Here is a 23,329-nt window from a genome sequence, read left to right as displayed (position 1 = left end):
CCACGTGCTCCCAAGGACAAGTCCCGCCTCCGCTCTTTCGTCACGACGTAGCAGAAATTTTTATTCTAAATTGACATCACCAGTCCAACTCTTAGAAATACCTTCTGTCTCCACTCCCACGCTTCCCATTTTCTCTCAATTGTTATTTTCTGAGTTACTTGACTTTATCTAGGAAAAATCAATGGAATTGCAGTGAGGAATGGTGTTCATTAAAACACAGGCGCATAGGTAGACAGCCGTGCGTTATCAGTGACGTTATCCTGGAGCGCCGGCTGGAGAAGGACCCTAGCATTTTGTGGTGGTGATTCACATACTGGCTCCGCCCTCGGACCTCGCGCTCCGGAAGGAAAAAGGAAAGGCGACGCGTGCGCTGCAGTATGGAGTTAGTCTGTGGCTGCTACGAGCAAGTTCTTTTCGGATTCTCGGTGTGTAGGGACCCCGGTCCGAACGACAAGAGCGAGGTGAGAGTGGGACAGCGCATTCAGAGTCAGGGCTGTGTCCTTCGGGCCTCGGAGCAGCTGCGTTCGGGGATTGGAAGTCGGGGTTTGAGATGTGCACTGTCTCCTCCGCTTGACATCATGTAATTGGAGGGCACATGGACTGAGGAGGGGGCAGGGAGCAGGAGACCTAAACTCTTTAGTCTTGTTGAAGACCTGCTCCAGTTGGGGTTTCACGTGAGGAGGAAGGAGATCGCCTATAGTTCTGGTGGAAGAGCTCGAATGGGGAGAATCTGTTCCCCCCAGAATAATCAGAACTTGATGTTTTTGTAATTTCTTCACATTGGCAAATGCTTTTGCTGACAAAATCCAGTGGGTGCAAATATTAATTTTCCTATACCACAGGTGGAGAAATCGAGGTCCAGATAATCGTAAAGCTACCATTCAGTTAGAAATTTTAGTAGTCGCCAAAACATCGTTGCATCTACTATCAACCTTGCTATTAGGGACCCTTATATACTGTTTGGCATTTATTAAATGCTTCTTCTCTGAGTTCTGCAATTCCCTGTCCCCCCATTGCACCAGTTATAATTATACAGGTCCACATGGATGTCTTCCTCTTTGATTTTCATAATGCTTTTTAGTTTATACGACCCCATGCCATACTCTTTTACCGCTTTATGTTATTACAAGTTTTTTTGGTGCTAGATTTCTCTCCTTGTTTTGAGCTTCTTGAACTGCTGCTAGCAGTGTTGCAAAAACTGTCAGATAACCTGAGTTAAAAAGCACTCTCAATCACACAGAAAAATGGTCATACCCTTAAATCGTGTCATCAGCAGACATTGTTTTACCTTTAGAATCCAATTGTTCTACCTTTAGGATCCAGAACTCCACTTTTATTTATTTATTTTTTTTTTCAGGTTGAGTTATTATTCTTTTATTTTTTTTTATATTTTTTTTAAATTTAATTTTATTTAATAATAACTTTGTATTGACAGAATCCATGCCAGGATAATTTTTACACAGCATTATCCCTTGAAATCACTTATGTTTCATTTTTTCCCCTCCCTCCCTCCTCCCCTCCCCCCAAGATGGCAAGCAGTCCTATATATGTTAATTATGTTGCAGTATATCCTAGATACAATACATATTTGCAGAACCGAACAGTTCTCCCGCTGCACAGGGAGAATTGGATTCAGAAGGTAAAAATAACTCAGGAAGAAAATCAAAAATCAAATAGTTCACATTCATTTCCCAGTATTCCTTCTTTGGGTGTAGCTGTTTCTGTCCATCATTTATCCAATGAAACTCAGTTAAGTCTCTTTGTCAGAGAAATCCACTTCCATCAGAATACATCCTCATACAATATCGTTGTCGAAGTGTATAATGATCTCCTGGTTCGGCTCATCTCACTTAGCATCAGTCCATGTAGGTCTCTCCAAGCCTCTCTATATTCATCCTGCTGGTCATTCCTTACAGAGCAATAATATTCCATAACATTCATATACCACAATTTACCCAGCCATTCTCCAATTGATGGGCATCCGTTCATTTTCCAGTTTCTAGCCACTACAAATAGGGCTGCTACAAACATTTTGGCACATACAGGTCCCTTTCCCTTTTTTAGTATCTCTTTGGGGTATAAGCCCAATAGAAACACTGCTGGATCAAAGGGTATGCACAGTTTGATAACTTTTTGGGCATAATTCCAGATTGCTCTCCAGAATGGCTGGATTCGCAGAACTCCACTTTTAGACCATGCCCTCTCACTCTTTTATTTGCCTTTCATCACTGCTTAAAATTATCTTAGTGTGACTTGCATAAGTCATTTAACTTTTCTCAGCCTGTATTACAATATTTGCAAAGTAGTGGTGATATTATTTGTAGTATCTATCTCATGGTGCTTTTGTAGGACATTGTATTAGAAATTTTAGAGTCCTTTTTAAATAAATTGTTGATTTAGTAGTTTTGGGTGCTGTCCATGGTTAGTGTTCTGTTGTGGACCTTATGTTTAGCCATGCTGGCTCAAGTACCCCATCTGGAAAAGAAATATGTTCATTATTTGAAGTTGCTTATCACAAAAGTATTCCCCTCATCTTATCTGCTTTCAATTATTTCAGGTTACTTTACAGAAACTTTGAGTGTTCTTATGACAGAAGTTGAGTACGAGGTCATGATAGTTGAGTCCTAAGATGTATTTTTGGAATCTAACTTCCCCTTTGTAGCCATGTAACTTTAATGCTTGGATCTTGTTTTATAGAATGGTTGAGGGAATCAAATAAAATGATGTTTTAAAAGTTTTTTTTATAAACATTAAAGTGCTTTTTAATTAAATCATTCTCTGTCAGTCTCAATGAGGAAAAATTGTATGGTAGTGAACATTGCCTCAGTACTGATAGGTTAACTTCTAAGCATCATCCTTGCTATCAAGACATTTGTTATTGATAGATCTCATCATTCCCTTAGAGTATGTGTAATCGATATGATTGTAACCTCCATACAGCTCTAATATTCACAAATCTAATGGTGTTTGGGAACATTACTTAGATAAATAGATAATTAAAGACAATTCTGAGGTACTATTACCCTCCTCTCAGATTGGCTAAGATGACAGGAGGGATGTGTGAAAACTGGGACACTACTACATTGTTGGTGGAGTTGTGAACTGATCCAGCTGTTCTGGAGAACAATTTGGAGCTATGCCCAAAGGACTATCAAATTGTGTATAGTTTTTGGTCCAGCAGGGGCCTGTATTTCAAAGAGATCATTAAGGTAAAAGGAGCTACATGTGCAAAAATGTTTGTTGCAGCCCATTTTGTAGTGGTAAGAAACTGGAAACTGAGTGGATGCTGAATAAGTTATGGTATATGTATGTTATGGAATATTATTGTTCTATAGAAACGATCAGTAGAATGATATTAGGGAGTCCTAAAGAGATATGAAAATCAGTTAAGTGAAGTGAGTAGAACCAAGAGAACATTGCCAACAGCAACAACAAGATTATGTGATGATCAATTCTGATGGATGTGGCTCTTTTCAACATTGATATGATTCAGGCCAATTCTAATAGACTTGTGATGGAAAAAGCCATCTACATCCAAAAAGAGGATCATGGAGACTGAATGTGGATCACAACATAGTTTTTTCACTTTTTTTGTTGTTTGCTTGCTTTTTGTTTTCTTTCCTTTTTTTTTTTCATTTTTGATCTGATTTTTCTTGTGCAGCATGATAAATATGGAAATATGTATAGATGAATTATTCATAAGTAGATAATTAGAACATATATTAAGCACATACTATGTTCCAGGTACTGTGTTGAGATCTGAGGTTATAAATGCAAGAAATCAAGACAAATCTTTCCCTCAAAGAGCTTACACTCTAAGAAGGAAAGTTAACATATCAAGGGCAGCTGTAAAGGGAATAGTTTATGTAAGATAACAAAATGGAAGTTTTGTGGGAACCTAGTTTGGGGTAAGAAAAGATTAAAGCTCACCTATCAAAGCTACATTAGGGACAGAGTCCAAGATTGGAATGGACAAGAGATAGAAATGATAGCCAGAGAGTAATTAAGTATGATGAAGAGATTGCATTAGTAGCATATTTTGTCCTCCAGCTTTTCAGATGACATGCTGGCCTTTGGTTCTCAATTTTTGCTTGTCCAGTGATTGTACTCATTGATTTTTTTTCTACCTCTATAACAGGATTCATTTACAGCTTCTATTGGTTATTGGAAATAATCTATTTCCTTGTAGAATTAATCAATATAACCATTAACATGTGTTGTGATTGTGACTTTAGAATCTGTCTTATTCACTTTCAGAAATGGACTCCTGTGGCTGATTTTACTCACCACGGCCATGCTGCCTCCTTGTCAGCAGTGGCTGTAAATAATCGTTTTGTGGTCACCGGAAGCAAAGATGAAACAATTCACATCTATGACATGAAAAAAAAGGTAGAACATGGAGCATTGCTACATCATAATGGTAAGGAAATTCTATCTTTTACAGTGACTATATTGGTATTTTGTGTTGTATTTACGTATATATATCAATACCTCATCATTAAAATATGCAATAGAACTATTAGTTTACCTAACATGAAGTGTTCAAGAAAGTAACAAAATCAACGTGGTTGTATGCTTTGGAATCAACATTTGGAATTAGCAGACATCTTAGTATTTATGTTTTATATATCTAACCTTTTGTGCACAAATTACTTTGTCTATGTCAGACTATCTGTGATAGTTTGGTTCACTTGGAATAATAATAGTATTTACATAAAGCCTTCAGGATTTTTACATGCTTTAACTATGTTATTTCATTTAATCCTCATAATGCCCCTGGGAGAGAAGTTCTATTGTTATACTTTTTTTTATAATTCAGGAAATCAAGTGACTCGCCCAAATGTTTGAGTCAGGATTTTAATTTGATTCTTTCTGACTTCAGGTCTAGCATTCTCTCTATCTAGCCACTTTAATTTGGAAGGTATTGCTTATAAGACCATAGCTCTGAATTCATTTAAAGTGTTAATGAGGTAACAGTGAGAAAACAAAGTCACTTATGTTTGGAACAATACATAACCACAACCACATTGGGAGAAACCAGTATAGAATTGTATATTTGAAACTGAAAGAGAACATAGAGGTCACCTATACCAGCACCTTCATTTTTATAGGATGAGGAAACTGAATCCCAGAGAGATATGACTTGCCAAAGGGAAATAGACAACTAAATAGAAGAGGAAGGAGTTGAACCTTTGACTGAATCTAATAACCTTCTACTATAATACACTGAGTTGCTGTTTAAATTTAAAAGTGTCAAATCAGCATATTTGAATTAAACATACTGATGGATGAAATATTTAACTGTCCAAATTAAGACTTTCCACTTTAACAGAGCTAAACTGGTAGCTTTTCATGTGTATAACTAACATAAAATGGAATTTTCAGTTTAAAAGTATAGCAATAATGTAATTGTGGCAACTTTGACTTTCTTTTTGTTGATAGGCACAATAAATTGTTTGAAATTCTTTGGTAATGGGCACTTAATTAGTGGAGGAGAAGATGGACTAATTTGTGTTTGGGATGCAAAGAGATGGGACTGCTTGAAGTCTATTAAAGCACATAAGTGAGTCTGAGCCTCTTTCCCTCCATTAAAATTCTTAACATGGTAACTAAAATTGGATGCTGAACTATAGTTCCCCCTCTTTTTTTTTTTTTAAGGGGACATGTGACTTCTCTTTCTGTTCATCCATCTGGCAAATTGGCACTATCAGTGGGAACAGACAAGACATTACGGTAAGCAATAGTTAACCAAATTTTTAGTTAGCAGTAGTTGAATTAGTCATTGATCTCCAAGCAAAACAAGAACTTTTACTGTAGCACATTTTACTGACTTAGTTGGGTGCTTTTCTTTGTTTTCTGTGTCAAAGCTATTAATCTTTTAAAGATATATTCATATAAAGAAAAATTTTATAAAATAATTAGCTCTTAAAAATGGGAGCATCACTCTTGGATGAAAACACATAATAGCATGTTTTTGTGAATATACATTAAAAATGATGATGGATTCTGGATCCCTCATATTAAAATTTTCCTGTGGCATTGAATTAATACACTGTTAAATCATAATATTATGGGGTAGAGAACATTGTGGGTCATCTATATCCCAGCTTCTTAAACTATGGGTCGCAACCCCATATGGGATCTCATAACTGAATATGGGGGTGGTAAAATTATGATTTATTATCAGTAAATGTACCCTGTAAGTCAAAGTCATGTAAAAACTTCTTGGGCAAAAAGAGGTTGTGAGTGGAAAAATTTTTAGAAGCCTTGATGTAAATCACCAAAATGAAATGTTTTTAACAAAATGAGATATTATTTTCTCTGTGTTTGTTTTAATTAACACTTCATTGATTTAGCTTCCTGTTAGCATCATGCAAACACTGAGTATTTGTTTAGTATTAGTTGGTAATCATACTGATTATATTACTAAAAAACTTTGTTTTACAGAACATGGAATCTTATTGAAGGAAGATCAGCATTCATAAAAAACATAAAACAAAGTAAGTATTCTGTTGGCAAAATGTTTTTGTTTTTTAAATTTTATTTTGCCTTTTGTATTTATAATAGTCATTTCTGCTTAATAGCAATTCTTGGCCTTTTCCAATTGAACCTTCTCTTGAAACAAAGAAAAATATTTAAGTAAAAATAGTAGATGTATCAAGCAATGTCACCATGTGTATATTATTTCATATCCATATAATCTCTCATTTCTATAAAAAAGAGAGTTATGTTTCATCATCTCCGGCACTGATATTAAACATTGCAGCTAATCAGAATTTGTATACCTTTTAAAGTTGCTTTTGTTTACCATATTACAAACAAGACTAAGTTTTTTCTTCGATTCTTAACTTTGTTTTTCATCACTTTGTGCAAGTTTTCCCCTGAATCTCTGAATTTCTTGCATTAGTTTCTTAATGGAACAAGAGGACCATAGATCCAAAGTTGGAAAAAATATTCATTTGTATTCACATATCATGATTTATGCAGATATCTCATTGATGGGCTTCAACTTCCAGATTTTTTGCAACTATTAACAAAAAAAGCTTTGAATATTTTAACTAATCTATTAGGAAATGGATCTTGATTTTATGTTGACAGATTATGTTTATGTGTAGTTAAAGTAACTTTTACCAGATTGGGAATTTTATGTGAAAAATTATATATGAAGATAAAAGGAAGCAGTATGGTACAGTGTAGAGAGTTCTGGATTGAGAATCAGAGGATCTGAGTTCTAATCCTAGTTCTTTTATCTGGCAGCACCTAGTGATTTTGGACAAATCAGTTTTACTTTTGAGCCTCATTTTCCTCCTGTGTAAAAAGAGGCTGTTGAATCAGATGACCTTTTAGGTCCCTTTCAGCTCTAAATCTATGAAGTTACTTTGGTCCTCTATTTTCCTAACTTTCATAGTAAAGTTTGCAGAAATAAATATTTTTTATTGCTTTTTTGTGATTTTTATTTATCAGATAAATTATTAGACAATTAGACAAATTTTTTAAAATTATTTTTAAAATTGTAGATGCTCACATAGTTGAATGGTCCCCTAGTGGAGAGAAGTATATAGTTGTCATAGTAAACAAGATAGACATCTACCAACTTGAAACTGCTTCCATTACCGGTACCATCACCACTGGCAAAAGAATTTCTTCTGTTACATTTATTTCAGTAAGTACATAAAACTAACAATGGAATTGTGTGTGTTTCTTTGCGCGCGCGTATGTGTGTGTTCGTTCAATACTTAGGTACATTTTCTTGTTTTTGATTCTTCTTAGGATTCCATACTTGCTGTGGCTGGAGATGAAGAAATTGTAAGGTTGTTTGACTGTGATTCACTAAAATGTCTCTGTGAATTTAAGGCTCATGAAAACAGGTATTTTCTTCTTACTACTTAAGCTTATTTCTTTTTTCCCTTCCTGTATAAGTGTCTGTGTTTACACTTAAATGCATACATATTCACATATACATACACATATACATAAGGGCAGCAAGGTGGCACAGGTGATAGATTACTGGGCCTAGAATCATTGTTCATAACTAGGTTATGTTGATATAATAAAAATGACAGTGCTACCAGAATTAATGGTGGATATTTAGAGCAAATAACATAGCAGTTATTTGGAGAAACAAAGGGAAAAAAAAATCTATAAAATCAAGAGCATCAATGAAAAAAGAATGAAATGACCCATTCTAGATGTCTGATTAGTTATTATTAAAACTAATTTGGTTCTGATTGGAAAATAGATCAATGACACAGATCAGGCAAGGAGATAACATCCATTCTAGAAGTTTTCCAGTGAAATTTTGCTTGCAGGAGCCCTTCTTCTGATCTTCATTAATATTTCGAGGGTACCAGTGTAGATCTAGGACTACTCGGCTGTTTTTTTCACTTTTGTTTTATGATTCCTTCCCTATTTTCCATTTTTCTGGTCAACCATGCTTTCCTTGATGCCAGTTTTTCAGCATTGGCAATGTGTCTTTGCCTCAGTCCTTGTTACTGAGGCTTGTGGATCACTTGAGTTTGGGAATTCTAAGCTGCAGTGGGCTAAAGCTAATTGAATATCTTCCTCATTAAGTCCAGCTCCAGTAAAGATAAGCCCCCAGAAGAAGGGGGCTACCAAGATTCCTAAGGAAAATAAAATTGACTTAAGTCAATGGAGCAGACTAAAGCTCATGCTAGTCAGTAGTGAGGTAAGACCTATAAACTGGATAAAGCTTCTGCACAACCTGAGATAGGGAAGAAAAGAAAATAAGTGTCTGCTCTCATTCACCATGTGTCTTTCCTATGTTGTTTGGATTGGTTTCAAAACTGAAAGATTAATCTGAGATTAATGTTCCATGATTCACAGCCTATAATTGGGCTTTTATGGCGGGGAACAATTTGGGAATTATTGTAAGCACAGAACAATTTCCAAAAAATTAGCTAGCTCTTACTCTTTTTTCCAATTTTAGGTCCAGTTCATCATACCTCTTCAGTTATGTGTCATAATTTGCAAGATATTGTTTTCATCCACTTGGTTTTTCTAACATGTTTTATCAGGTTAGTCTTTTGAATGATAAGAATCTCTTTGAGTATGCCTTCTTGTTACATCACAGCTGAAAGCAATTACTACATTTTCTGTAAAGGGTAGCATTCAGAGAACCTAGTGATTTATAGGAAGTATCTCTTCTATTTACACAGGATATGTCTTCCATGAGTCTGACAAACACTTTTTGGCAAGCTAATGTCTCCTTTTTTAAGTCTTCATGTTGTGTTGATACTGAGAGATTAATAATAATAGAGTAATTCTGGTTGCTATATCTAGCTTCAACTCTTAAAAATGCCTATGAGATGAGGCTTTAAAGATGGTTTGTGTTCTGTCAAGTCAGATGGTTTTTGGAATCTGTTTTTGAACACTGGGATCTTAGTCTCTCAATATTTGTCAAGTCTGTGATGATAGAATTATAATCTGCTGTAGAAAATAGAGTAAAATTTTCCCCAGGTATCTCATGTATTTTCATTAAGAGTCACTTGGTTCTGTATAGTCTTAAAGATTTTAGAGAAAAGAAGTAGGCATATGGTTGATAATTGCTTTTGGTTTGGATAATACGTTATGTGATGCTTTCTTATTTGTTTAGAATTGTTGTCTTTGAGATCTTAAAAACTGATTTACAGTGACTCTCAAATGGTTACTTTCTGCACACATCCATCTTTGTTTATTTGGTCAGGTACATCAGATTGTCCAATCTTCCTTTTTTTATGTTTTATTTATATGTCATTACAATAGTAAGCATTTGGTATATAGAAGATGGAATCTGAGGAGGATGATAGTTTTAGTCACCAGTGATAAGAATGTATTGTTTTAGAAGCTGTAATACGTTTGCAGTTCTCTCAGTTTCATGTGTAAATTCTTTTAGACATGGATTTCATCCCATCTCAAGCCAAACTTTCTCTTGTCCAGTTTTCTAGTGCTTTTTGCTATTTTATGAAATGACAGTGCTTGTAATTCTCCATCACCAATGTTTTCTGGGGTAGTTTGCAAAAAGCTTGTACTTTAATCCAACATTTTTTCCTTGTCTGCCATATCTCTCTTGGCAGAGTATTTATTGGGGATAATTTTTGGCCTTTGGGATTTCTGATTCCTTTTGGTCACTATTACACATCTGGTATATGTCTTCTAAGAAGTCATGATAATCTGAGTCAGTATTGTTGGTTTTCTTCATTTTCCATATTCATAATCATTTATATAAACAAATATTACTCTTGTCCTTGTTATTACTCTTGTTATTACTCACCAAGTATTCTTATCTTTTATCCTAACATAGTGTTTGTGTGTGTGTGTATGTCCCATAATCTTTTTTCTTAATTTTTTTAATTTAAAATTTTTTTCAGTAGTATTTTATTTCTTCAAGCATATGGAAAGATAATTTTTCAACATTCTTTTTGGTAAGACTTTGTATTCCAAATTTTTCTTCTTTTCTTACCTTTCCTCTTTCTAAAACAGCAAGCAACCTGATATAGGTTAAATATATACAATTCTTTTAATATTTTCATATCATGTTGTACCAAAAAAATCATATCAAAAAAGGAAAAACTGAGAAAAAAAAAAGCAAGCAGACAACAAAAGAGGTGAAAATACTATGTTGTGATCCAATTTAGCCCCCATGGTCCTCTTTCTGGAGTCAGATAACTCTCTCTCTATCAAGTCTATTTGAATTGACCTGAATCACCTCATTTTCGAAAAGAGCCACATCCATCACTTCACTCTCTTCTCTTAGCATCTACTCACTTCACTTAGCATCAGCTCATATAAGTCTCTTCAGGTCTCTCTGAAATCATCCTTCCAATTGTTTCTTATAGAACAATAATATTCTATAGCATTCATATACCAAACCTTATACCATACCATACACTATAACTTATTCAGCCATTCCCAACTAATGGGCTTCCACTCAGTTTCAGTTTCCTTACTGCTACAAAAAGCTGCTACAAATATTTTTACACATGTGAGTCCTTTTCCCTTTTTTATGATCTCTTTGGAGTATAGACTCAGTAGACATACTGCTAGATCAAAGGTTATGCATAGTTTGATAGCCCTTTGAGTATAGTACCAAATTGTTTTCCAGAATGGTTGATTCATTTCACAACCCCACATGGCGGAGATTTTAACTTTTGCTTTAACCAGTTTGAGTTTCGCCTATATACATGGACTAAGTTTTACTTTATTTTATTTTAATTAAAGTTTTTTATTTTCAAAATACATACATGGATAATTTTCAAACATTCACTCTTATAAAACCTTGTGTTTTAATTTTTTTCCTCCCTTCCTTCTTAACCCTTCCCTAGACAGCAAGTAATTATTATTATTATTAAACATGTGCATTTCTTCTAAATATGTTTTCCCAAATATCATGCTGCACAAGAAAAATCAGATCAAAAAGGGAAAAAAATTAGAGAAAACAAAATGCAAATAAATGACAACAGAAAGAGCGAAAGTACTATATTGTGATTCACACACAGTTCCCACAGTTCTCTCTCTGGGTGCAGATGGCTCTCTTCATCACAAGATCACTGGAACTGGTCTGAATCATTTCATTGTTGATGAGATTCATGGTGGATTGAGTTTTAAGTGGCTTATGTGTCAAGAAGTAGTTGATCTGTTTGTTTCATTTATTTATTTATCTATTTGATGGATATAGTCAGTTTATTTTTAATGTTGTTAAACATATCCAGCACTTTCTGACTCTCTTCGTGAAGAAAATATTCATGATAAACTGATATGAAGTTTCTGAATAATAGCCTTTTACTTCTCATCTTTGAATTCAGTACCATATTTCCAAACATATTTTGGAAAATCTAATACTACTAAGAAAATCTAGGGAAAACTCCTCAAGGAGAATAGGAAATGGACCCGTGATGTCATCAGTATAGGAAGCTTTCTTGAGAGGAAACTCTCTTCCAATTATAGATCAGCTGATTCTGCAATTTAAAATCTTAAAAGTTGGCTAGAGCACTGAAGGTCACAATCCCTAAGGCCTGTTTAACATTAGGACCATATACAAGGACTTTTGCCATATAAAACTCTTTTGCAATCTTTTCTATCTTTTTAATATTCTTCCTTTCCACTTCCTGCCATGCCCATTCTCTCTAATCCAGCCAAACAGGCCTTCTTTCTGTCTCACACTGCAACTCCCAATTGATGTGCTCTCAGAAATTCTCTCCTCTGATCTCTAACTCATATCCTCTGGTTTCTTTAGCTACAGACCTTTCAGAGCTCTCTTAGGGCCTGTTGCCACACTCTTTAAAATATTTACTCTGTATTTCTATAGTACTTTCCAGTTATATTTGTCTTGACTCCCTCTCCTACCTCACTCAAATATGGCTCTTGAGGAGCTCTTTGTCATCAGATTAATTTTCTCTTCTAGAGTAAAAGATATTTGCAGCTTTGATGTCCCAGAGCATCATGTTATTGTTACAGCATCCAGTGATGGCTTCATCAAAATGTGGAGATATAAATCAAATAAGGTCAGTACACTAGCATAATTCAAATATACATCATTGTAATAGGATGGTCACTGCAGTTTTGGTTATTAATTTTCTCCTTATTTTGCCCATGGACCAGAGTTTGAATTTTAATTCTTGATAGCCTTCTGGCTTTGGATAACCAGAGTACCTATTGAAACCTTAGTTTCCTTATCTAATAAATAGTGATAATCCCCATAAAGCCAGGCTTATAGATAGGCATCTGTCTAGAATGACAGTCAGGTATACTAACAAAAGCTTTTATTGATGATTTTTTTTTTAATAGATCTAAATCCAGAAAATTGACTCTTACTGGTGTGTGTTTTAGGGGGAGAGGGTAATAGGGATTATATGAATGTGTATGTGAGAATGACTTACACGTTTACTTCTGTAGAGAGCTTAGAAACTCTTTAAGACATAGGGAACACAATTTTCAAACCTGATATAGGGACATCCATGCCTGTCCCACTTGTCAGGTTGGTCATAAGGCTTAAATGGGATAGGAAAGCACTGTAATAAAGTGTTCAGCAAATATGAAACATTATGGCTAATATCAAAAACAGCTATGAATTGGATTGTTGGGAAGCGAAATGGACTTCCATCTGAATTGTTCTATTACTGTATGGTTTTTGACATTTTTTACATTGGTGGCCCAAATGTGAATTAAGATAAACTTGATTCCTTTTTAAAATTCAGAGAAGAATAATAAGTTTTCATTAATAGTGTTAGCCAGAGACAAAGAGAAACATTTTAAGTATGTGGACCTGAATTCAAAGTCTGTTTTTGCTACTATCTGAGATATTTGGGCCTTTTTGGAATTGTATGTAGCCTAATACTTTTCGTTCAAGAAGTGTTAGAAAAGCTACTGCGTGATCTTGGGCAAGTCACTTCTCCTGCCTTCCGTTTTGCTTATCTTTAATATAAGAGATTAAGTGACTTTTCAGGTCCCTTTCCACTTATAAACTCTATTATGCACCATTACAAACTACAGTGATTTTGAATAAAAACTTTTCTGAAGGAAATATCTGGATGTGTGAAATGAGGTGGGGACTTGATTTTTTTATCTTAGGAAGGTTTTTTTTTTTTCCAAATTTACATTTTAGCAATTCCAGGTTGCTATTTGTGGTCTTTTAAATACATCCCATCTCACTCATTTTTTTTTGTCATTGAGCTAGATTTTAAATTCTTTATCTTTGAGATAGAAAGGAAAAATAACAACAGCTTCGTGCCAAACAAGCACTATGCTAAGCACTTTACAAATATTATTTCATTTGATCCTCACAACAACCTTGGTACATAGGGGACTGTTAATCAGTTAAGAAAATTGAGGCAAATGGAGGTTAAGTTAGTTGCCCAGTCACACAGCTAGTAAATGTCTGAATGGATTTATACCAGGTTTCTCTGACTTTGCTCTGTCCACTGCACTATCTAGCATGAAACCAGGGGCAGAAAAGTGAATGGTATATAGTGAGTGGGTAGTCAGGGCCATAGTCTTTAAAATCCTGACATAGTAAGTTTTGTTTGTAAACTGTTTTCACATACATAGTGTGTATGTGTAATTTATAGTAATTTTGCATGTCATGTAACAATACTTTACGAACAACTGCAATGATGGAATCAAAGTCTTTTCTTTTGATGGTGATTTTGTTCCCAATAACAACTCCATAAAATGAATTGATTTGCACTTAGTAGTCAAAGTTTTGAAATCATAATTTGTCATGCTTTATTACTAGATTGTTGTGTTTCAGGACTTGTATCTATGTTTTACTACTTTATTATGAGGTTTTTACCTTTTATAATTATACAGGTTATAATACTAAAATAAAAACCAAAAGAACTTTTGAAGTTAATTCTGTTTATGGCATGAAATCTTAAAGTTTTCTTAATAGATTCAATGTAAAGTCTCAATTTCATTAAAATAATTCTAAATTAACATTTTCAATTTTTTTTCCCACTTCAGAAGACTCCTCCATCCTTACTATGTGAAGTAAATACTAAAGCCAGACTCACCTGCCTTGGGGTGTGGCTTGACAAAGTTACAGATTTTAAAGCAGATGTTGAAGATCAACCTCCTACAGCTGCAGTCCTTTCTCCTGGTAATTGATGTTGATCACTTGTATTACATTTAAAATTTTCATTTATTTTTTACAGTGGTTCTAAAAGGTGTATACTTCTATGTTTAGAGTTTTGCTAGATGTGCCTTGTATTTCCCAGTGTTTGTCCTTGGCTACAATTTGCTGCTTGCTGTTCCCCGATTATTAGGAAAGTCACAATAACAATTTTAATTTTAGAGGTGTAAAGCTACTGAGTCTTGGTAAGGAAGAGAACAAGAGGAGGACCAGGTCTGGGACCTCACTTCCCAGAATCCCTTATTTTTTTGTTATTGTATATCACAATTCCTTGTAGTGGAGAATACTGTTCAGAGAACAAATGAATTTTGAGTGTTATGGACTCAGATATTGTGCTTTAGATGAGAAATTGATTTATCTATTCTCCATTTCATTATTTATTATTTCCTTATTATTGGTGTTTGGGGGGAAAAAAAACTTTCTTCATTGTCACTTTTGTTGTGTTTCAGAAGAAGAACAAGAATTCACAACTAACTCCCTAAAATCTGATGAGTCAGCAGGAAAACAGAAACAGTCCAAGAAATTTGGTTGTACTAAGGAAAGTAAAAAACCAACAAAAGCAGAAAATGTACCGTCAGCCAAGAAAAGAAAATTGGGAGGTATAATAGAAAAGAAGAAAAGAAAAAAGGCACAAATCACCGAATAAATCTTTGAAAATTCAAGAAAGTTTTTGTAATGGAATCATTTCTCAATTTTGCCTAATTTTATTTTTTTAGTAAAAATAAAGAATTTCTACATATGAAATTCATGTGGTACATATATGAAAACATATTCTAAAGGTCTTTCTTTGTTGAATGTCTATAATGTAACAAACTATATGATATTTTTATATAAAGTAAATAAGGTTTGAATTTATAATCTTTTCAGAAGTTCTAATCCTATTCTTTTCAAGTTCAAATGTAAAATTAATAGAGATAGATTTTATCAGTGTGGTGGGAAAAATATTTTTTAAAAGTTGTAAAATTGTTTTTAAAAAAAGTTGAAAAAGTTTCTAAACGATGTTGGAAAGCTAACATTTAAAATGTTGTTTTCATCAATTCTACCAAGAATGGAAGCAAATCTTAGTTAACATGTGATTCAGTATTCTCAGTAAAGATGATGACACACAGTATACATTCTGCTCGTTGAAATAGCAAAGTTAAGAAAAGAGTGCTCAATGCAAATGTACAGAGAACCAAATACTTGAAGCCTATAGAAATGAACAAGGAAGTAATTAAATAAAAAATGTATTAAATGTGAGTTACAACTTTTTTTCCTTTTAAGGAAAGGTTTAAGTAATGAGATAATTGAATAATTATCTCCTTTTTTATGCATAGGACATCATGTTATGTGAGTAAAATAAATACTGGGATTTGCAAATATTAAATTACATGTTAAAAGGATAAAAGTGGCAGGAATAAAGTCTGAAAAAGATGGCAACCTATATAGTATCTGAAATTTCAATCTACATCTTCCATGAGTTTGGGGCTTTAATCAATAGACTCAACTTCTCCAAAGATGGGAAGTTATACCATACATAAGAGTTCATAGGGGATTAAGAAGTGAAAGTTTATTGTGAGGATAGGGTTAATGCTGGTGTTTGCTGACAAGATACACAGAAGAAATTTTGCAAAGCAATACAAGTCTGTGGATTCAGTATTGTGGAATTACCAAGTAGACCTTTGGCTATTTACCTATGTAAATAGGTAATTTACATTTACATAGGTAGATCCACTAAAATGGCCTTTCTTTATATGAAATAAAAGAATTTTTGAATTATATGAAATAATGGCCTATAGTGAAAATTGGTGAGGCAAATTTCAATGTAGTTCTAATAATATTTGAAAAATTTTAAGTGATTATTACTTAACTACTATTTAACTATTTTGATTAATCTTCAAAGTTTTTTTTAAAACAAAAGCTTAAATTATGACTGTTTATATCTCTTTGTTTTTGTTTTCCAAAGTATGTTTATATTTGACACTATTAATGCAGAAAGTATATCTATTTATATAGTAAGTATCCATTGTGACTAGAGAATGGCTTAGATAAGCACCATCAGAGCATTTGCCTCAAAGTGATCTAAAGGATTCTGTTGTGCAAGAGGTGTGTTTCATTTTTCTCATCTGTAAAACTACATAGCTCTAAAAGCTTACAATCTTAAAAAAAAAAAAAAAAAACTTCCATCATATCCTCTTTATGTTCTGTAGCATGAAAAAGTTCTTGCCACTAAAGTCCTTAGTACTATGATGTTTAAATAGTACAACTAAATTTAATTTTATCAATGGAAATGAATAGGTCACTCCCATTTCTTCATCTGTGGAGTGCTCCTATCTACTTCATAGTATTACAAGGAAAATGCATTGCCAATTGGCTGTTCTATAAAAAAAGCAAGCTATTGTTCATGTATGTAACATTTAGAAACAAATATTCTGAATTTTATAGCAAAACCTCATCACTTATAGTTTCCATTTCAGTAAGATGAGGCGGTATCCTTGTGTTGGTAGAGACAATATGGACATTAATATGAATGCAATTAAATTTTGCTCAGTTCACCAAGCATTAATGTTCAACACCGATTATAAGCCATGTACTGTAATAAGTGTCAGGGATGAGGGAATAGAACCTGGACCTGTGATTTTTTTTATATAAGGAACTCCTGACCATCTCATCCCTTCATTACACCACTTGTAGCTATCATTTTCATCTTTCTCCCCTGTGGACCTTGAATTTTGCCCCTGGGATTCTGGGCTCTGAAAGATGAGCATTCAAGCATTCACTCTCTGTTAGGACTAGGCCTCTGTGTTACTTCTGACCATCTCTACATTCATACTACTGTTCTTCCCTTTTCACCTCCTCTTTATGTGTAGTCTTCATCCATTAGAATGTAACTGAGGACAGAAAATTAAAAAGTATATACAAAATGACATCTGATTTGAAGTCATGGGGCAGTAGGTTGTCTTGCCCTCAGTAGCAATGATAATATTTTTAAAATCATATTTATTTAATATTTCCCCCAGTATATTTAGAACAACTTTTTTACATTAAAAAAAAACAACAACAAAAAAAAAAAACTTGGGTTCCGATTCTCTCCCTTTTCCCCACTCCTAAATTCCATTAAGAAGCCACATGTGAAGCTATGCAAAACAATGATTTTTTTTGTTGTTGTTGAATTTATTATACTTTATTTTTTTAATACTTTTTTTTATTATAGCTTTTTATTTACAAGTTATATGCATGGGTAATTTTACAGCATTGACAATTGCCAAACCTTTTCTTCCAATTTTTTCCCTCCTTCCCCCCATCCCCTCCCCGAGATGGCAGGTTGACCAATACATGTTAAATATGTTAAAGTATAAATTAAATACAATATAAGTATACATGTCCAAACAGTTATTTTTCTGAAACAATGATTTAAAAAAAATTTTTTTGCAATTAAAAAACTATTTCCCTCAAATAGAGAAAAAAAGAAGAGAAAATCCATGTAACATCAAGCAAAACAAATCCCTACATTAGCCATGTCTAAAAGTTGCATTTTGTATACCTTGGTTTCATGTTTTAGGCAAAAGTTTTCTCATTCTCTGAGTCATGGTTGGTCAAGCAATGGTAATGTTTTGATTATCAATTCTTCAGCAAGAAGGAAAAGAGTGCAATGTATTCTGCACCTACTCCTTCCTGATAATTAAAATAATAGTCTGTGAAGCCCTAGAATCTGATTATAAAGGGGTGAGGAATGTTTGAGAGACTGAGTTCCAATTCTTAGATCAGCCCTTGTTTCAATTTGAAATCTAAAAGTTGCACATTTTCCCATTAAACATGTTTTAATATCTTTTGTACTGTTTTTATATTTAATTATTTAAATATCTATTGTTTCTTTAATAAAATTTACTATATTTTTCTAAATAGAGTATTTGTGATTTGAGTTATTTGTAAAGTGTTTACTTTGTTTTTGGTAAGAATCATTTCTTTGAGGAAGTTGAAAGTTGGTTAATGGATTTTTCATTATGAGTTTGGCATAGTGCCTGAGGTAATATCACCATATAAAACAGCTGGGAGTCTTCTTCCAGGAATTATGATGGATGTGTAAAGAATAGAGAGACTGGAGCATTTGTAGACAAGTTGTACAAATTGTACAAATATGTAGACATTTTGTATGTGGCTGTGGATGGCTTATAACACAGAAAATGGGAAGCTCTTTGGTTGATTATGAAGGCATCTAAGAGGCTTAAATAGATTGCACCATTCCTCTTTTTCAGCTGCTCCATTTCTATGGGTTTAACTGACACCTTTGCTTGTAGTATCAGGTGAGAGATCATACTTTTAAGGAGCGAAACTATGGGTTTTTTTCCCTGAGGTCCTTTGGCCAAGAGAGAGATCTCAGCTTTTGTTCTTTGCATTTTTTTTCTGTTTTTCCTTTTTAGGTGGAGACTGGAACCTTTGATCTTGTGAGTTCTAAAGGTAATGAGAACATAAAATATTAATAAAGCACTTTACAAACTTTAAAGCACTAGATAAATTCTATTTTTTTCTGGAATCTAATTGGCTTAATTTTAAAATAATAGCTCTTTATTTTTCAAAATATATGCATAGATAATTTTCAACATTCACCCTTGCAAAACCTTGTGTTTCAAATTTTTCCCCTTCTCTTTCCCCTCCTCCTTCATTAGACAGCAAGTAGTCCAATGATGGTTAAACATAACCAATTCCAAATTCATCATGCTGCACAAGATGAAAAGAGAAAAAAAGAGAAAGAAAAAAGCAAGCAAACAACAATAAAGGCAAAAATAATGCTAATTATTATTGTAATAATACTTGTTCAGCATACTCTAGTTTCATTTGGAAGACTTAGTTATTCTTCCATATATTTTTCATGACCTTCTTGGTCGATTTCTCTGTTTAAAAGAGAGATTTTTATTCAGGTTCTCTCTATCCAGCACAGTTTACCTGTATGATTATGGGTAATCCATGAGATAGTTTGGTCCTTCTGCCTCTCTTCTGTATTCTACATCACTCACCTTAGGAAATCCTCTTCATTTCCTGGTTCCTCCTTCCTCTACTCTATAGACACCTTAGGTCAGGCTGCTGGGTCCTCTTGTTTGGAATCAAATGACACAAGAGTTCCCTGGCTTGAGTAATCTCTGTGGTATCAGGCCTGGCTCCAGGCAGATTTTCTGCCCTTTCTCACACTCATTCCTCTCTAATTTATGGCTTTGAGAACTACCACTCTGCCTAAGTCTTCCCGAACCTCCCCCTTTTATTCCCTGTCTCTTTTCTTTGACAGGTTGGGCAGGATTGGTTCTGCTAATTCTTTCAGTTTAAAGAGGAGTTTAGGGAAGGTCTCTGGTGGGAGCCTGAAATTTGTGGGAAGCAGAGAGACTTAATCAGTAGCCTAAGTATTAAAATTACCAGGTGTTAACTCATGAACCTTTCATCTTTGAAGCTTTTTACAGATTTGGCTATCACAGAGAATTCCATTCTTTTTGAAGTTTTGAGGTAAGGAAAATTTTGAGCCTTACAGAAAAAAGGAGGAATTAGATGAAATATGTAAATTACATAATCAGAAAGATGATGGAATTGCAGGTTTTTTCCCCCAAACTCCTTTAACCTCAGTGGAATTTTTTGATGCTTTCCCTAATTTTATTCAATATAGAATGTTTTCTTTGTCCAACTCATTGCATTTTCACATTCTGCCTTGATTTATAGTTTCTATGTACTTTAACTTTCTAGAGAATAAGTGTTGTCTTATTCTTCTTTATTTCTACAATCTGTACCTAACCTAATACCTAGCACATAGTAAGTACTCAATAAATATTTGCAGCTTGGGCCTGAAATAAGGAAGACTCACCTTCTTGAATTCAAATACAGCTTCAGACCCCTACTAGCTGTGTGACCCTGGGCAAGTCACTTAACTTGTTTGCCTCAGTTTCTTCATCTGTAAAACCACTTAGAGAAGGAAATAGCAAATTACTCCAATATCTTTACTAATAAAATCCTAAATGGGGTCACATATAGTTGAACTCAACTGAAAACAAGTAAACAACAATAATAAACATTTATTGAATGAATGTCTGCCTTACATTGTAGGGAAAATGATTTTCCTTTTTGTACAAAGAAACATGCATTATGAATTGCATAATTTATATAATTTATGATATATATTTATATAATTTATGTTACATATGTGTGTATATGTATGTGTATGTGTGTGTGCATACACACACACACACACACACACACACACACACCCCTATAGCCTGATTTTAGATTTTGTCTCTAGGCTTAAAGGAATTTGACAAAAGAATGTTTTAGTGGAAAGAAATTAAACAAACTATATAATACTTCAGCTTCTCAGTGTTTTAACCATAGTCAGGTTTTCATCACAATGTAGCTTCTCCTTAATACATAGCATGCTCTTTGCATGCCCCTCACTTTTCTCCTAGAATGTGCTTATAGGACATAAAGGATCTTTAAGGATTTACCTTTAGAAAAGGTAAATCTCAAGCAAAACCTTAAAATCAATTTTAAATGAAATAAAAATAATTTTAATATTACTTCTACTACTACTTCCCTTGACTACTATGTATAATTGAGAGAACAATATATAGAACAACCTTTCCAAATTGTTAACATTAATATTTAAATTAATTAAAATTAATATTAAAAAGGAATATATTAAAATTTGACATCAATATTGCACATATCAAGCTGTAGTTTATGCAACAATTGACATAAAATTATAGAATCTCAGAACTTAAAGGGACCTCAGAAGCCACTTAGTTCAAGTCCTATCTAAATGAGAATTCTTTTTATACCATCTATGATAAGTAATTGATAACAATCTATGATAAGGGTTATGATAAGCCCTTACTTGAATCCCTCAGGTTAATTTTGAATGCCCATTCCACTTTTGGAAAGCTCTATTAGGAAAAATTTCCTTAAAGCAAAAGCTGCTTCTATACAATGTCTACCCATTGCTCCTAATTCTGTCCCCTGGTCCAAAGACCAAACAGAGAAAGTTTAATTTTTTCCCCCACCTGATTATAAATCCAAGTTGCATGATTTGTGTTATGCATTGTTCTTAAAACTCTTGCCACAGCCTGGTTTTTGGTTTTGTCTCTAGGATTACAGAATTTAACAAACAAAAGAATATTGTAGTGGAATAAAACCTTGGATTTAAAGGGAGAAGACCTGAGTTAACATCTTATTTACTGCATATATGACCTTAGCCAACGTATTTAAGCTTTATGAACCTAGGTTTTCTTATTTGGAAAATGTAGAGGCTAGACTAGGGGATTTCTAAGAGTCTGATGATCTCTAAATTCTATCCAGATGTCCAAATTATAAAGTATATGAGAACATAACACAAGTCATTTCACTTTGTCTCTCAGATTACAGTGTTTCAAAATGAGGTTGGATAAGATGATGTCTCATGTCCTAACCAACTCTCACATTTTATGAGTTCTGACATTGGAAAATATTATGATTATCTAAGTGAAATTCTGCCTCTTTTTAGAAACTAGTATTATCTTCTTTTAGCACTCTTAAAAAAAAATACTTCCCTTGAAGCTGACACAAGTGATTAGATAATGACTGAAGATCAGCAGACTCCAGACCTAAACTGGTCCTTGTATAATCTTGGTCACACCCAACAGATATATTTAATGGTTCAGCTAAATAATTCACAATTGAAAGGCCAGCAAATTACATACTCTACAATTGTTAATGCATTAAAAGACAAAGAAAAGGGAGCACTTGCATAATTTTCTTTTGGATCAGATGAAACAAAGTAGAAAAGTTTTTAGATGATGAAGTATGTAGAGAGAGACATAAAAATGGTTTTAAAAGTTATTGAGAAACTTTTAAGAATAAAGTAGTCATAGCTACCATTTACATATGGTATATATATGCTGTATGATTTGCAAATCCTTTTGCCTGTGTTACCTTATTTTATCCCTTTTTACAATCTAAGAAGAAAATAGTGTAGGTTTACTATTCTCATTTTACCCAAGATGGAATCTGAAGGTCAGAAAAAGTTAGTGACTACTCCAAATCCAAGGTCCTGCAAGCTATTAAGCTACAAGAGCAGGATTAAATCTAAATGCTACCTCCAAATATGTTGTGGAATATTCAGAGGAGATGGTAGTGTCACTTTACAATTAATTGAATTTGCTGTTATAGCTATTTTTTTAATCATAAATTTATTGGTGGTATTAAATAGCATATTAGATTTAGGTCATATTTGTTAGGTCATATTTATCATACTACAGATGACTCTTTATGGAGTACATTTTGAAATCAGAGGATCTATATTTGACAATCTTCCTGCTATCGACTTATCCCTTCCTGGACCTAAAATGAGGGGAGTTTGACCCCATGACAGGCATTAATCATCTTAAGAATTCAATGCTATCACATAGCAATTAACTCATTAATCCTCATAACCCTTTCCAGAACTGACTAGCTGAGTAACCAGAATCTCTTTTTAGAATAGGGAATTTTTTTTTATCTTTTCGTTTATAAGTAAGTATACTTCCAGAGATGGAGAAGAAATGGCAAACTACTCCAATATCTTTATTAAGAAAACTCCAAATGAGGTCACAAAGAATCGGGCAGGATTGAAAACGACTAACCTTGCCCCGATTTATCGCCCATCATTTATTTCACTTAAGCCTCTTAAACTTTCTAGTTTTTAATTTCAATTTTACTTTCATTTCCTCATTGTCA

The 23,329-nt window shown here is 33.7% G+C and overlaps 1 protein-coding gene across 2 annotated transcripts; it reads left to right on the top strand.

Annotated features, from left to right (window-relative positions):
• The first annotated feature begins 299 nt into the window (after positions 1 to 299).
• On the top strand, positions 300 to 18,512 carry PAK1IP1 (PAK1 interacting protein 1). 2 transcript variants are annotated; one of them, XM_051970700.1, is made up of 10 exons: positions 300 to 461; positions 4,258 to 4,420; positions 5,443 to 5,563; positions 5,659 to 5,733; positions 6,448 to 6,500; positions 7,518 to 7,663; positions 7,771 to 7,868; positions 12,401 to 12,500; positions 14,458 to 14,593; positions 15,079 to 18,512. In XM_051970700.1, the coding sequence occupies exons 1-10, from the start codon at positions 378 to 380 to the stop codon at positions 15,270 to 15,272; spliced, it is 1,170 nt and encodes a 389-aa protein (XP_051826660.1). In that variant the 5' UTR covers positions 300 to 377; the 3' UTR covers positions 15,273 to 18,512. The 2 variants fall into 2 exon arrangements, with proteins under 2 accessions (XP_051826660.1, XP_051826659.1); XM_051970699.1 differs by having other exon boundaries at positions 311 to 461; positions 15,076 to 18,512.
• Positions 18,513 to 23,329: the final 4,817 nt, after the last annotated feature.

Source organism: Antechinus flavipes, chromosome 1 (assembly GCF_016432865.1).
Source record: "Antechinus flavipes isolate AdamAnt ecotype Samford, QLD, Australia chromosome 1, AdamAnt_v2, whole genome shotgun sequence".
Lineage (NCBI taxonomy): Eukaryota > Metazoa > Chordata > Mammalia > Dasyuromorphia > Dasyuridae > Antechinus > Antechinus flavipes.
The sequence above is the reverse complement of the archived record's forward strand: the minus strand, read 5'-3'. Positions and strand labels throughout refer to the sequence as shown.

Coding starts and splice junctions, on each gene's coding strand:
- PAK1IP1 (XM_051970699.1), top strand. CDS start 378: ATGGAGTTAGTCTGTGGCTGCTACGAGCAAGTTCTTTTCGGATTCTCG. Junction 7,869..12,400: donor TTTAAGGCTCATGAAAACAG/GTATTTTCTTCT, acceptor TTTCTCTTCTAG/AGTAAAAGATATTTGCAGCT. Junction 12,501..14,457: donor GGAGATATAAATCAAATAAG/GTCAGTACACTA, acceptor TTCCCACTTCAG/AAGACTCCTCCATCCTTACT.